This window comes from Sminthopsis crassicaudata, chromosome 1 (assembly GCF_048593235.1).
Source record: "Sminthopsis crassicaudata isolate SCR6 chromosome 1, ASM4859323v1, whole genome shotgun sequence".
Lineage (NCBI taxonomy): Eukaryota > Metazoa > Chordata > Mammalia > Dasyuromorphia > Dasyuridae > Sminthopsis > Sminthopsis crassicaudata.
In genome coordinates, this window is record NC_133617.1 from 754,569,839 (window position 1) to 754,581,948 (window position 12,110).

The 12,110-nt window shown below is 51.5% G+C and overlaps 2 protein-coding genes across 4 annotated transcripts in view; one reads left to right on the forward strand and one right to left on the reverse strand.

Annotated features, from left to right (window-relative positions):
* The window catches only part of CENPP (centromere protein P), a 110,016-nt gene that overhangs the window by 25,413 nt on the left and 72,493 nt on the right, over nucleotides 1-12,110 (forward strand). The gene's annotated exons all lie outside the window — the stretch shown is intronic.
* Nucleotides 1,299-5,821, reverse strand: OMD (osteomodulin). 3 transcript variants are annotated; one of them, XM_074284580.1, is made up of 4 exons: nucleotides 5,685-5,821; nucleotides 4,923-5,059; nucleotides 2,156-3,103; nucleotides 1,299-1,731 (listed from the first exon to the last, which is right to left on the reverse strand). In XM_074284580.1, the coding sequence occupies exons 3-4, from the start codon at nucleotides 3,090-3,092 to the stop codon at nucleotides 1,418-1,420; spliced, it is 1,251 nt and encodes a 416-aa protein (XP_074140681.1). In that variant the 5' UTR covers nucleotides 3,093-3,103; nucleotides 4,923-5,059; nucleotides 5,685-5,821; the 3' UTR covers nucleotides 1,299-1,417. The 3 variants fall into 3 exon arrangements, with proteins under 3 accessions (XP_074140681.1, XP_074140683.1, XP_074140682.1); XM_074284582.1 differs by lacking the exon at nucleotides 4,923-5,059 and having other exon boundaries at nucleotides 5,685-5,817; XM_074284581.1 differs by lacking the exon at nucleotides 5,685-5,821 and having other exon boundaries at nucleotides 4,923-5,075.

Here is a 12,110-nt window from a genome sequence, read left to right on the forward strand (position 1 = left end):
CAGACAAGCCGAGAAAGGGGCTCCTGAAGCAGCCACTAGGTCAGGGGAGTGGAGGACCAGAAGGGGGACTAAAAGGGAGTCATGTGGGGGATGAGGAGGGAGCCATGTGGAGGATGAGAGGGAACAGGAGGGATCCATGTGGGGAAGCAGGAGGGAACTACATAGGGGACCAGAAGGAAGGCGCCATGTTGGGGATGAGCAGGGAAACCAGGAGGGAACCCTGTGGAGGGCCAGGAGGAGGCCATGAGGAGGACCAGGAGGGAACCAGGGGAAGCAGGGTGGGTGAGAGGATATGAGGAAAGAATGAGGAGGACCAGGAGGGAACCAGGGGAAGCAGGGTGGGTGAGAGGATGTGAGGAAAGAATGCAGAACACTGGCAAACATGGGGACGGGGCAGCAGGGATTGAGGATGACTGAGGCGCCCCGGGCAAGGGCCTCCAGCCTCCCCTGTAGAAACAGGGAGGTGTAGTTGGTGGGGGCTCCTGAGGATGCTGGAGCCAGGTAGGGGAAGAAGGAGCCAAGGTGGCCGTCTGGAGAGCAGTCTCACCTGGCTTTTTTTAGGGAAAGGGAAGCCTCAGAAATGTAGCTGACCTTCCTATGTGGTATGGAGGCCTCTGGGGCTGGGGGTGGGGGGACGATGCCACGTGCAGCTACCCCGGGCCCTTCTACTGTCTTTGTTTCTTATCAAGCACATTAACTATGGTGGTGATGTAAATACTCATCGGAAGCTCCTGCTCGTGTCCCCGCTGCCACCCCGCACCTGCCGCTGCCGCCTTTTGTCTGGGGGCCCATGTTTGGGCCATCGTGCAACCTGAGGACTTCTGGGTTTGGCCTCAGAGACTCAGTTCTGATCCATGTGACCTTGAGCCTTTAGGTCTAGTTCTAGAGGTTCTCCTGTATTCCTCCCCATTCTCATTCTGCTTTCCTGACTCACTTGTCAAACTCCCAGAGAGCCAAAGGCTCCGGGTGCCATTTCTGCTCCCCCTTTGTGATTCTCCATTCACAGACCTTGTTGGCCAAGTGCAATTCTGCCTTCTTTTAACATGAGTGATAAAGTGGGGGGCCATCATAACTAACTAGTCAGGGGGGGCCTTGTAACTACCAGTGGGGCGGTGGAATCGGACTCTGGGTGTGGCAGAAATTGGAGCGGTCTGCTTTGTGACATGTGACCTCTTTTCCTATTTGGGGGCATTTTCTCCTCAGGCGTTAAACATTGAGGAGAAGGCAGTAAGATCCAGGTTGCTATGGGGGGGGCACAGGGGGCTCTTTCAGGCTTTAAAAATTTCGGACCATTTGCATTCTGCAGACATGCAATGCTGGCTTTGGTTTATTTGTTAGCATCATTGGCATCTGGCATGGCTGTTAAACCTGTGGAAAGGGGAAACGTAAAGCTCCGGGTTTCTTGTAGTTATTGAATTTAGTAGAAGTAAGGATCCAAGTTCTCCTGGGTTCTTCCCCGCTCCTGCCCTTCAGGCTCATTCCCTTCTCCATCTCCTTCTTCTTCTTCTTCTTCTTCTTCCTGAAACCTGCGGAACACTTGGGTCCTCAGCAGTATCATTTGCCCATTGGGCTTTCTTTGTTCACCGTAATAAATGCTGTGGATGTAAGGGAAGCAGAAGAACACGTAGGAACTAATGGGTTCTTTTAGCCTGTTTTGGTCCAGACGAATGTAGGTTAAGTGATGGTAATGCATCGGGTCAATTCGGGGGCACATCCGGGTGACATTTATGTCTGTAAAGTAAAAACAGAGAGTTAGCATCCCCAAGGCCCCGATTGTCACTGCAAACCCATCTAAGGACATATCTGGGGTTACACTTAAATACCTCCCCCAGGGAGTGACGCTTCGACCATTAGCAGCGGCTATACCAGCTACAGCGAGCCCTTGGAGAAGTCATGGTTCAATTGTCTTTCAAGTGAATCAGAGAAAGGGAAGTTAAGCAGTGACAGGATTTCGGCATGCCGAAGTCTATAGAGGAGAGTGCCATTTAGCAGAAAGGATCGTTGTTTTTACTTCTAGTCAGGAGCTGTTGTGGTTGCACATAATTTCAGCCTCTTCCCGCCCAGGTCCTACCAGCAGCTGTACGTGAGGATCAGAGCTCATTCACTGTTGGAGCCCCCCCCCCCCCCAAGCCCCTGTGTAAAAAGTTTTACGTACATTCGATGTCGTTGTCTTGCATGTACAGATGTTGCAGGCTTCTCGGGATGTAGAACGCTTGCTTCAGTTTGTTGTGGCCCACGTTGAGCTCTATGAGGCTGGAAATGTTAAAAACGTCATAGGGAATTTCCCGCAGGCTGTTGGACGACACTCTTAAAGCGAGAAGCTTGGGGAACTTTTGGAAGTAATTGTCCGGGATGAGAGAAATGGAATTATTTTCTAGAGAGAGATGCATGAGCGAGGAAGGTAAGTCCTGAGGCATCGACTCCAATCTGTTGCTACCTAAATTGAGTTGCACCAGTTTGCTCGTGTGGGCAAAGTTTTCTCTTAAGGAAGAGTCTTGAAGCCGATTGTGGCAGAGGTCCAGCATAGTTAGATTCATTAATCCTGCCATGGCATTCGCCTCCACTCTGGAGATCTCATTGTAACCAAGAAGAAGTTTTTCTAAAGAATTCGGAAGAGGAGATGGGAAGTCTTCTATGTCGTTATGATCCAGATGCAGCTGTAAGAGATTGGAAAGCTTTTCAAACACGCCGTGTTCGATCTGGTGAGACTTGATCTTGTTGTGGCCAAGGTTGATTTCCTTCAGGTTGGAAGCATTGGCAAACGGATGGGCCGTCACGGCTTCTATTTCATTGAACTGGAGATAGAGCTGTTCGATGTGCTTCGGGATCTTTGGGATCGTTTTGAGCTTGCGGTTGTCACAGTACATGGCGGATGGAAAGGTCAGGGGACAGAAGCATTCCACGGCACAGCCGAGGGGATTTCGGTGAGGGGAAATGTCGTAATCTCGGTCGGAATGAAAATAGAACGCGGGTGAATATTCGTCATCGGCCTCTTCGTCATAGTCTTCATCCATCTGGTACATGGCATATTGACAATACACGGTGACTTTGAAAAAGCAGAAAGCGATCCAGAGTCGACCGAGAAGACTCATGTTCTTGTGCCCTAATGGAGGGGAGAAATAAGAGGGGAAAAGCTCTGGGCGACATTCATTAAACTCATGTTGAGAAACCTGACAGCATATTTGTTGTCACAAGTAAAGGAAGTAATGGGAGAAAGAACGAGTGACGATGCAGGAGTTCACGCCAGAGCCCCGACGGGCAACAGAGCATGTCTGTCATGCCCGGCAGGACTGGTCTACCCAGACGCCACAGACTGGCTTGGAAGACCCACTTTGGTATCGTCACTTAGATTCGTTCTGTTTAATACAGCCCAGTTACACCTTCACCTGGTTCCCCCAGAGCTCGGGATTGTCATGGGCTGTTTAACACCTCAGCCCAGGCCTCCCACCTAGCTTTCTCTCTGCCTCAGTCTCCCCAGTCGCTGCAGGATTCTTCCGCCTTCAAATCCTAATTCATTGCATTTTTGTTCCCCCCTCCCCCCAATCCATCTCCACGCTCTGGCATAGTGTAGCTCAGGTAGAAATTGTCCTTCCTGCATGTAGAACACCTGCTCCAAACTTCCCCTCACTTCCCGCCTGCTCCCTAGACTTTTGGGGTTTAAGTATTGATGTTAAGTGATTTTAGTCATTTATTTGAGCTTTTGCTAAGGCCGTTTCTCCCAGAAGTACCCCTTCTCCCCCTTTTCTACCCTGACCTGTCTAGGGCTCTGTCCAGTGTTTACCACAGAGCTTTTGGGGACTATTTCCCCAAAATTACTGTCGAGAGCTCAATGCAGACATAAGTTTGAAAGGAGTTTAAAAACAAGGTTTCCCTTTAATGAGTTTTTCTCCTCCCCCCCTTAATGATTCAGATAGGAGTCACAAATTCAGTCCAAAGCACTGAGGTCAGTCATCCCTCCTTGGATTCTCAGTGTCTGCATCCAACGGGTATTAATTAATGCTTTGGGGACCGAATTTATTTGGAGAAAGGGTTCCTTTGTTCTTGGGTTAAGCAAAATGATGAATAATAATTCACTTTAGGAAGACAGGGGCTCAAAATAGTTGTCCCCTTCATTTGTAGGAGTCAGGAGGGAGAGTTAGGAAGGAGCTACCGGGGCTCCCGGGGATATTGTCTGCTGTATGACACCATGCTCCGGGACTTGCCTCAGCATCTGCTCCAGTCATTGAGACGGGCTCTTCTAAAGCAAAAGAACGTGCTGTACAATAACTGCAGATGCAGAAAAGGTTTCTTCTACGGAGTGTCACTTCTAACTTCGAGACCTCTTTCACCTTATACAGTAAGGGCTCGATAAACTGGGATCAGTTTGCTCAGCTGGATTCCCCAGAATCCTCCATTAGCCAGATCCTACCCTTTTCCCTTCACTGTGATTTCAGGGAGAGGGGGCGAACGAGGGGAGAAATGACGAGACAAGAACAGGGATATGCAGGAAGACCACGAAATAAACTTCCTGAGCCCGTTACAAAGTCTCCCCCTTCGACTCCCTCTTCAGACTACAGTAAGGCAAAGTAGAGATTAACATCAGGGATCACGAACCCAAGCAAGACCCTCCATAGACAAAGAAATCCTCAGCTCACTGGTCCTGAGTGGGTGCAGGAGATGGGGATCCCCAAGAAGCTCCCACCCCTCTGGGAGCACGCAGAGAGAACCGCTTCGGGTTCATATGGCAGCTCCAAGTACCCGACGGCTCCTTCTCTCTCCTGCCATTTTAGCCACTGGGGAATTAACTACACTTTCCCATCAGATCTTCTTGCAATAACAGTCTACTCTTTGTTTTTTTAAAAGCAAATATTCTTGTTGGTAAACAGCAGGAATACCGTTGCCAAACATTGAAAATACAAAGCCTATTGCATTTCCCTTCATACCTGATTCTGCTTTAGTTTTCAGTGGGTGATGAATGTGCAAATCCTTTGAATGAATCAGAAATTCCTGAAATCTGTAACCGTGTCTCCTAAAAATCCACAGTAACTCTGTCCCCAGTCAGGGGGTGTCCTTTGAAATACTGTCGCAATTTAAGCAAAAATATAATTTGCTTTAGTAACATTTGGGTTGGATTAAATGATATGTTTCTTTTCCAGAAAAACATTACGAATGCAAATAAAAATCTTCCAAGCCCTGGTCAATTTATGCGGTCTCCTTCTTCCTTTCCCCCCTCAGTTTGGGTTTGAGGTGTGGCAAGCATTTCCTGTAATCCCAATGGTCACCAGAAAAACTAAATGAGACGCCGTCCTGATTACTGCTTATATTTTTATTCCCACTCCACATAAGTTCTCCAAGTTAATGGCCACCAGAAAGTGGAACTCCTTGTTCTAGTTAAAATTAAGGGGAAGCTAGATCTTTATAGCAGCAGAGCTAGACCCATCCGCAACTTGGTCTAATAAACACCCAGGCCTTCCTTTCCCCACTCTGCCTACTAGGGGAATGGGCTTCCCACATAGCTTATTCATAGCTAAACAAAGGAATCTTAAAGGGTATGACTTGGAGGGACCTTAGGGGGCAGCTAAATCTTCCCCAATTTACAGATGAATAAACTGAGGTCCCAGAAATGACGTCCCATGCGTGAGCCAGCTACCTCTTGTGAGTACCTCCTTTCCCTCCCCATAATGCAAGAGAACCCGTCTCAGCACCTCACCACCAGCCCCTCCAGCCACCGTGGACTCTCAGACCCTCTAACATCCATGGGCACGGCCTGGTCAGTTTGTAGCTCATCCGGGAAGGAGAACGGCTTGTGCTTAAGGCAGGGTACTCAGGCCTTTGATGGCTGCCCTAGTTTGATTTTGTACGGTTCGAAATTTCCCCTCTCCACTCCCCTCCCAGGACTAACAAGGATTTGCTTCATCCCCATCGCGCCGGGGTTTGTGTCTCTTGGCAGGGTGGGCTGCTGAGATCATGCTTTTCCACATTCTTTCAAGCTTGTACAAATGATTAAGGTAAAGTGAGTCGAGCTTCAGCTTTTTTTTTTCCTTTCCCAAGTCGCCCTTTCTTTTGAATATTAAAAAAAAAAAAAATCCATCTGTTTGCCTTTCTGCTGTTGACTTAAACCCTCAGTTGTCTGTGTTCTTGGGAGATTCTGTTGAACATATAAGGTAAATCTCAAAAGCCAGGCTCTTACTCAAGACTTTGGTATGTAAAACGTGGCCCGTGGTACTCGGGTCAGGTTTTCAGCTCAGCACACAGGCTGCTCATATGGTTCTTGTTAGCGACTTGTTCTTAACCCTCAGACTTCTGTCCACACGGAGACACAGAAAGAAGGGTCTGCCCTCCCTTCACAATTCCACAGAGAAAACGTGGCAGTGTTCCTCCGGTTTGTGGCAGGCTGGAGCATTCGCCGTGTCCTCAGAGACTTGCAAGTGAGAGGCCCTTCCCTGCGCAGCTCGTAAGGGGCTTCCCACCAAAGCAGCACCGCACCTTTCCTTTCCTTCCAGAGCAATGCTCCGAAACCTTGAGCATGTTACTCAGAAACATCTCAGGGGATGCATTTCTCTTCAACTCTTAACCTTCCAAGTGAAAATCTTTATCATCTTCAGGAGAGGGAAGAGGAGGGAGGGAGGGAGGGAGGGAGAAAAACTTGGAACCGAGATCTTGTGAAACAAATGCTAAAAGTGCTCTTGTTATTATATATCGGGGGGGGGGGGGGAGGAATAAAATATTACAATTCAAATAAAATCTTTTCTCTGAATCGATGGTAATGTGAAAATATGGAAGAAGTTGTAGCTCTAGACACAGAGAAACAAAAAAGTCCCGAAACATCTAAATGAGTCTCATGTCTAGAAGACTGAGGATAGAAAAGCTCCCGAAATGGGTGTGGGGGTTTCTATTTTAGCACATTCTCCCTGAGCTTGTTAGCATTTCAGAATTGAAGGGAAAAGGTCACTGGGATTAGTGAAGAGTCTAAATTACAGAGACAGGCTTGAAGGGTTTGGAACATCAAACGGAAGATTTTGTGTTTGATCCTGGAGAAAATAGGCAGCTTTTATTATTGGTGTTTATTAAGTGGGGGGGAGGGATGACGGGGTCAGATCTGGGATTTAGGAAGCCCCTTTGGGAGCAGAGGGCAGATTGGTGGCAGACGGGACCCCCCACCCAGCGGCTGTGGCCCTTCTCCAGCTTGAGGTGGCTCCGGAGCTCTTGCAGCTCGAGAAGGAAGCGCATTGGAGAGAGGTGGGGAGGGAGAGCTGACGGCTTTGGCACCATATTGGGTCGGGGGGATGAGGGTGAGGAGTCCAGGTGACTCCCAGCCTGGGAGCCTGGCAGAGGGAAGTGGGCTTGATGCTGCCCTCAACAGTACCAGGGAAGGAGGGGGAGGGAAGGTAGCAGGGAAATACCGAGTTCCATTTTGGACGTGTCAGAATGTCTCCTGGTCATGTAGATGTGAGTCTGGAAGCTCTGAAAGAGGTTAGGGCTGGAAACTCTATGTGAGACTCTTCAGCAAGCAGACAATATTTGGAATTCTGGGAGTCGATGAGAAACAATGGAAGAAGTAGGGAGGGTAGGGGGCCATGTGCAGGGTGGGTGTGTTCTGGCTGCAGATCCAGCTGGGGAGCCTGAGGGAAGGGTTAGTCAGGAAAAGGGCCCTGGCAGTGGCAGAGCTGCCAAGAGGCCCCCAAGAATCGCCACCGGTCCTGAGCTTGGGCAGGTCAGGGAGGCCGGTGGACTCCAGAACCTTTAAGGGGTCTACTTTGGCTGGGTCTTTGTGATAAGGACTGCTTTTTCCTTTTTCTTTTGGGAAGATAGAGGATTAGCCATAGTGTAGTCCCCAAAAAGCAGAAAGAAAGGGGGACAGAGAGGTGCTTTTGAGGTGAAGGCTCAAGTAAAGGACACATGGCAGCGAAAATAAGTCCTTGAGCAGCGGCGGCGGCAGCACCTTGGAAGGACCTTGGCCTTGGTGGGCCCTGACAAACTTGGGGCAAGAAGACTTGTGAGGGGTGTTCAAATAAAACAGCTTCTCATGGGAGAGACATTCACACAGTACACCTCTCACTGCATCACCTGGGCTTTCCCTTTGTTTTGAAAGATATTTAAACTTTTTCTTTTATTTCTGCTTAGCACTGCTCAGTAAAGGCCAATCTCTAGCCGATGTGCCAGTAAATTTCACATGGACCAGATTAGAATTCCCACGGCATTGGTTGGTTCCCAGAACTTCATCGGGAGCTTGAGAACCAGCCGCCCATTGCTCGGGTCTGGAGAATAGAGGCCTGACGGCTCTGGAGCCGTGGGCAGACGGGGGTTAAGTTTCCAGCATTCCTCAGTGACCTTGAGCAGACAGTGAGAAATACTGAGGAGCTCCGTTTCCACGGGATGTTGTAAGCCTCCAGGAAGTGTAAGATAAGCAGCAGCTCTGGGCAGTGAACTTCCAGAAGGGACGCCCTGGGCCCCAACCTCTGAGCCAGATGTCATGTCTCGAAGCTGCTTTAAACCGACCGGGTTCAAGGAGGGGACTGAATCCTCTTATGGATCCCATGTGGCATGAGAACCTCATTTAGGCCGCGGGGTGGATGGTGAGGAAGGGGGAACATGTTTAGGAGTCCACGTAAGAGATGACATCACCCTAAGGGGAACTGACCTAAACCTTCTCCTGCGGAGGGGATGGGAACAGCTAACAGCGGAGAGCTTCCCATGGCAGGGGCGGGGCCGCTCTGCCCGGCCAGTTCCTCTGGACTTTCTCTCTAAATGTCTGTCCCCAGCTTGCCCGGGAGGCTGGCTCCTCATCTCCAAACCAGAACAGCTCTTTGTGGGTTCTGGGGCCAGCGAAGTAGCCGCCGGACGGGCCCCCTCTCATGACTCCCAGGGCAGGCGCTCCACCATAGAGGACATGGAACCCTGCTTGGTGCGGCTTGAGCTTCACTTACCTCAGCTCTTCAATGGGGGTTTGGGTCAGGGGCCTTGGGGTGGACAGAGCACCCAGGCTGTCATTCCCTATGTTTGGGGGACTCCGTGTCCCCCGAACCTCTTTCTGCCTCAATTTTCTCATCTGTAAAGTGGGGACAATAGTAGCATGTATGAGGTGATGCGACATTTGCCAGCCTTGGGGTGCTGCAGAGCCATGGAGTAGGGGATGGGCCAAGGCCCTGCCCTTCGGCAGAGGGAGGGAGAGACAGGGTGGACGGCCCCTTTGGCTCCTCTCCCAGGGCTTTTCCTCTTCTCTCCCCTCTCCCTCCCTAAGGATTCTGGGTGCGGCTGCCCCCCTCTGGCCAACATTCAGTAGTTCTCTTAGCCCCAGTGGGGACTTGCCCCCCCAAAACTTCAGGTTTCTTCTTTTGGTATGAAAAGATGAAAACTTCTTGTCACCTGCTCTGCAGGGCTGCGGAGGCTGTGCCTCTGGCTTTGTGTCGAGAGCTCTACCAAGGAATTCAAGTCTCAAGTGTCTAATATGTGGGGAGGATTTCAACTCCCCCTTTCTAGTAAATCTATTTATTTTTAACTTACATTGCTTTATGAATCATGTTGGGAAAGAAAAATCAAAGTAAAAGGAAAATCCAGAAAGTGCGTGTGGCGTGCAGTGACTTCCATTCCGTCTCCTTAGTTCTTTTCTGGATGCAGACGGCGCTTTTGCTCCAAAGCCTCCTGGGATTGCTTGGGACATTGCAGCTTTTTTAAAGATCCTGACTTGTGAAAAATGGCATGATGTGATGAATAAACAATGCGCTTTGGAATTAGAAGGCTGTAAAAAGGGCTTAGGCAGCACCTGGGACATAGTAGGTAAAGGAAACAGTCAGCATTTATGTAGTGCCTACTGTGTGAGTTTCCTCCCTTAGCTGATAAGAATAGCTCTGCCTCCCAGGGTTATTGGGAAATATTTGGGAAGGGCTTCAGAAGCGCCTGGCTCATGGGAGATGCTCAATCAGGGCTTGTTCCTACCCAGTAGGAGTAGGGGCCTATTACGTGCTCGTTCGCTTCTCCTTTTGCGTCATTCTAAGTCCTGTACATCACCCTCATGCAGCCCTGCATCACCTCTCACTTGCACTATTGCAGGCCACTCTTCCTTGGGCTCCCTTCTTCCATTCTGGCCCATTTCCAATCCTTCCTCTATTCAGCTTCTATCCCTTCTTCCTTAATCAGAAGTCCCATCTGTCATTCCTTTCCTCAAGAGTCTTCAATGGCTCCCCATGAACTGCTGAAACCCAATCTCAGCCGGGCATTAAAAAGCAAGGCTGGCCAAAAGGCATTCGCTAAGTGGAGAGGGATCCCTGGAGTCTCTTAAGCGGAGCCGGGTACGAGGTAGCCCTGGGGGGAGGAGCAGCTTATTCAGGCATTTTGGCTGTCTCTTTGTGACCCCATTTGAGGTTTTCTGGAGGGGTTAGGGACCCTGTTTTCTTAGCTCATTTTACAGATAAGGAAAAGTTAGGCAAGCAGGGTCAAGTGGCGTGCCCAGGACCATCCAAGTCCTGCCTTTGGCGTTGGCACGTCATGCGCTCCCTGTGCCATGAGGGTCTCGTTTAAGAAACATACGAAGATGAAATCCGGCTTTGACGCCATCTTGGATATGGGAGTGAGAGAGAAATCACAGCTAATGCCGGAGATGGGAGCCCGGCCTGGGAGGAGGGCAGAGCCCTCTTCAGTAATTGGGGGGCAGGGGCAGAATAGATACCGAGTTCTGTCCTGGACACATGGAGCTTAAGGAGCCCGGTTTGAGAAGCCTGCAAGGCTGATGGGGATGCCAGATTGGAGGCCAGCAGAGAGACTGGGACGGGATGGTCGGCCAGTCAGCGAGCATTTAAGCGCCCGCTCCCAAGGAGCCCCAGCTGAAAGGGGACACGTGCCAGCCAAGGAGGACAAAGCCAGTATTTGCAGCGTACGCTGGGGATAATCTTCGAGGGAGACGGGGAAGACAGAGGCGCGGATGGGAGTGGAAGCACCCAGGGTGGACAGCCTTCTCAGGGAGAGCAGCCGCAGGGAGGAGGGGCAGGGGACGCCAGCAGCCACTGGAGCCAGAGAGGGCCAGACCGGGGCCCTCCTTCCAGACCAAAGTCCCCAGGCTTCCCTTCCTGACCACAGCCCCCTTCCTTGGAGACTCTTTCCTGGCTCCCTCTTAGCTCCGGGGTAAAATATGGCCTGCTTCTGGCCACCCAGGGCCTTTTCCAGCCTGACTCCAGCCTCCTTTCAGACTCCCTTGAGACTGCTGACGGCTTCATCATTTCTCAGCGAATGACTCCATGGGGGAGTCAGGGACCCGAGAAGGCCGGCTCTGGCTGCGCTCCCTTTGGGAAGGCAGCTGACCGCTCCGAGCCCCTGGAACTCCGACCCGCTTCCTTTGGACACTTCTCTCCTGGAGCTGACCAGGGCCTCCGGCTCTCCCCCTCCCAGCACGTTTCCTCTGGCTGTGCCGTTGGCAAAGCCCCAAGGCAGTGCTTCAGGGATTGTCACTGATGGGAAGCCCTGATCTACCTGGGCCTCTTTGGGTCTGTTTGTGTCCTCCATGGTTAGTGTAGACACGCCCACTTACCCGTCCGTCAGACTCCGTGGCTAGACCTCGGCAAGTATGTGCCCCAATGATGGCACCTCTGGGCATCCTTTATGGGGGGAGCACCTCCTGGTGCCGCCCTCCCCCGCACCCCATCTGCGGCCCTCTGGCTCCTGCAGCCTCCTGTACTTACAGCGTTACCGCCACCCCCATCACGGTCTGAGACCGGGCTCTTTTTGGGGCCCTGAACAATGAGGAGAAAGGAGGGAGAGAAGCCTCGCTCGAGGTTAGAGAGAGGCGGCCAGGCCCCGCTGCGCTGGAGCTCTCCCGGGCCCTGCCCTGCGGTCCCCGAGCCTTGCACTGGGGGCCCGGCCTCAGGAGGCTCCAGGAAGTCTGCGCCAGCGCTCCGGCTCCCAGGCAGCTTGGCTGGGGGAGCCGTTGGTGGGGGCCCCTTGTGTGCCAGCTTCAGACGGAGAACAGCCTTAGCACCAGGGCCAATGCAGAAGGGTACCAGGGGGCGCTGAGCACAGGCCTGATTCAGGAAGGCTTAATAGGCAGTGCTCGTGGGGGCCACCAGGGGGCACAGAACACGGCTGGATTCCGGAAGGCTGAAAAGTTAGTGCTCTTGGGGGCCGCCAGGGGGCGCAGAGCA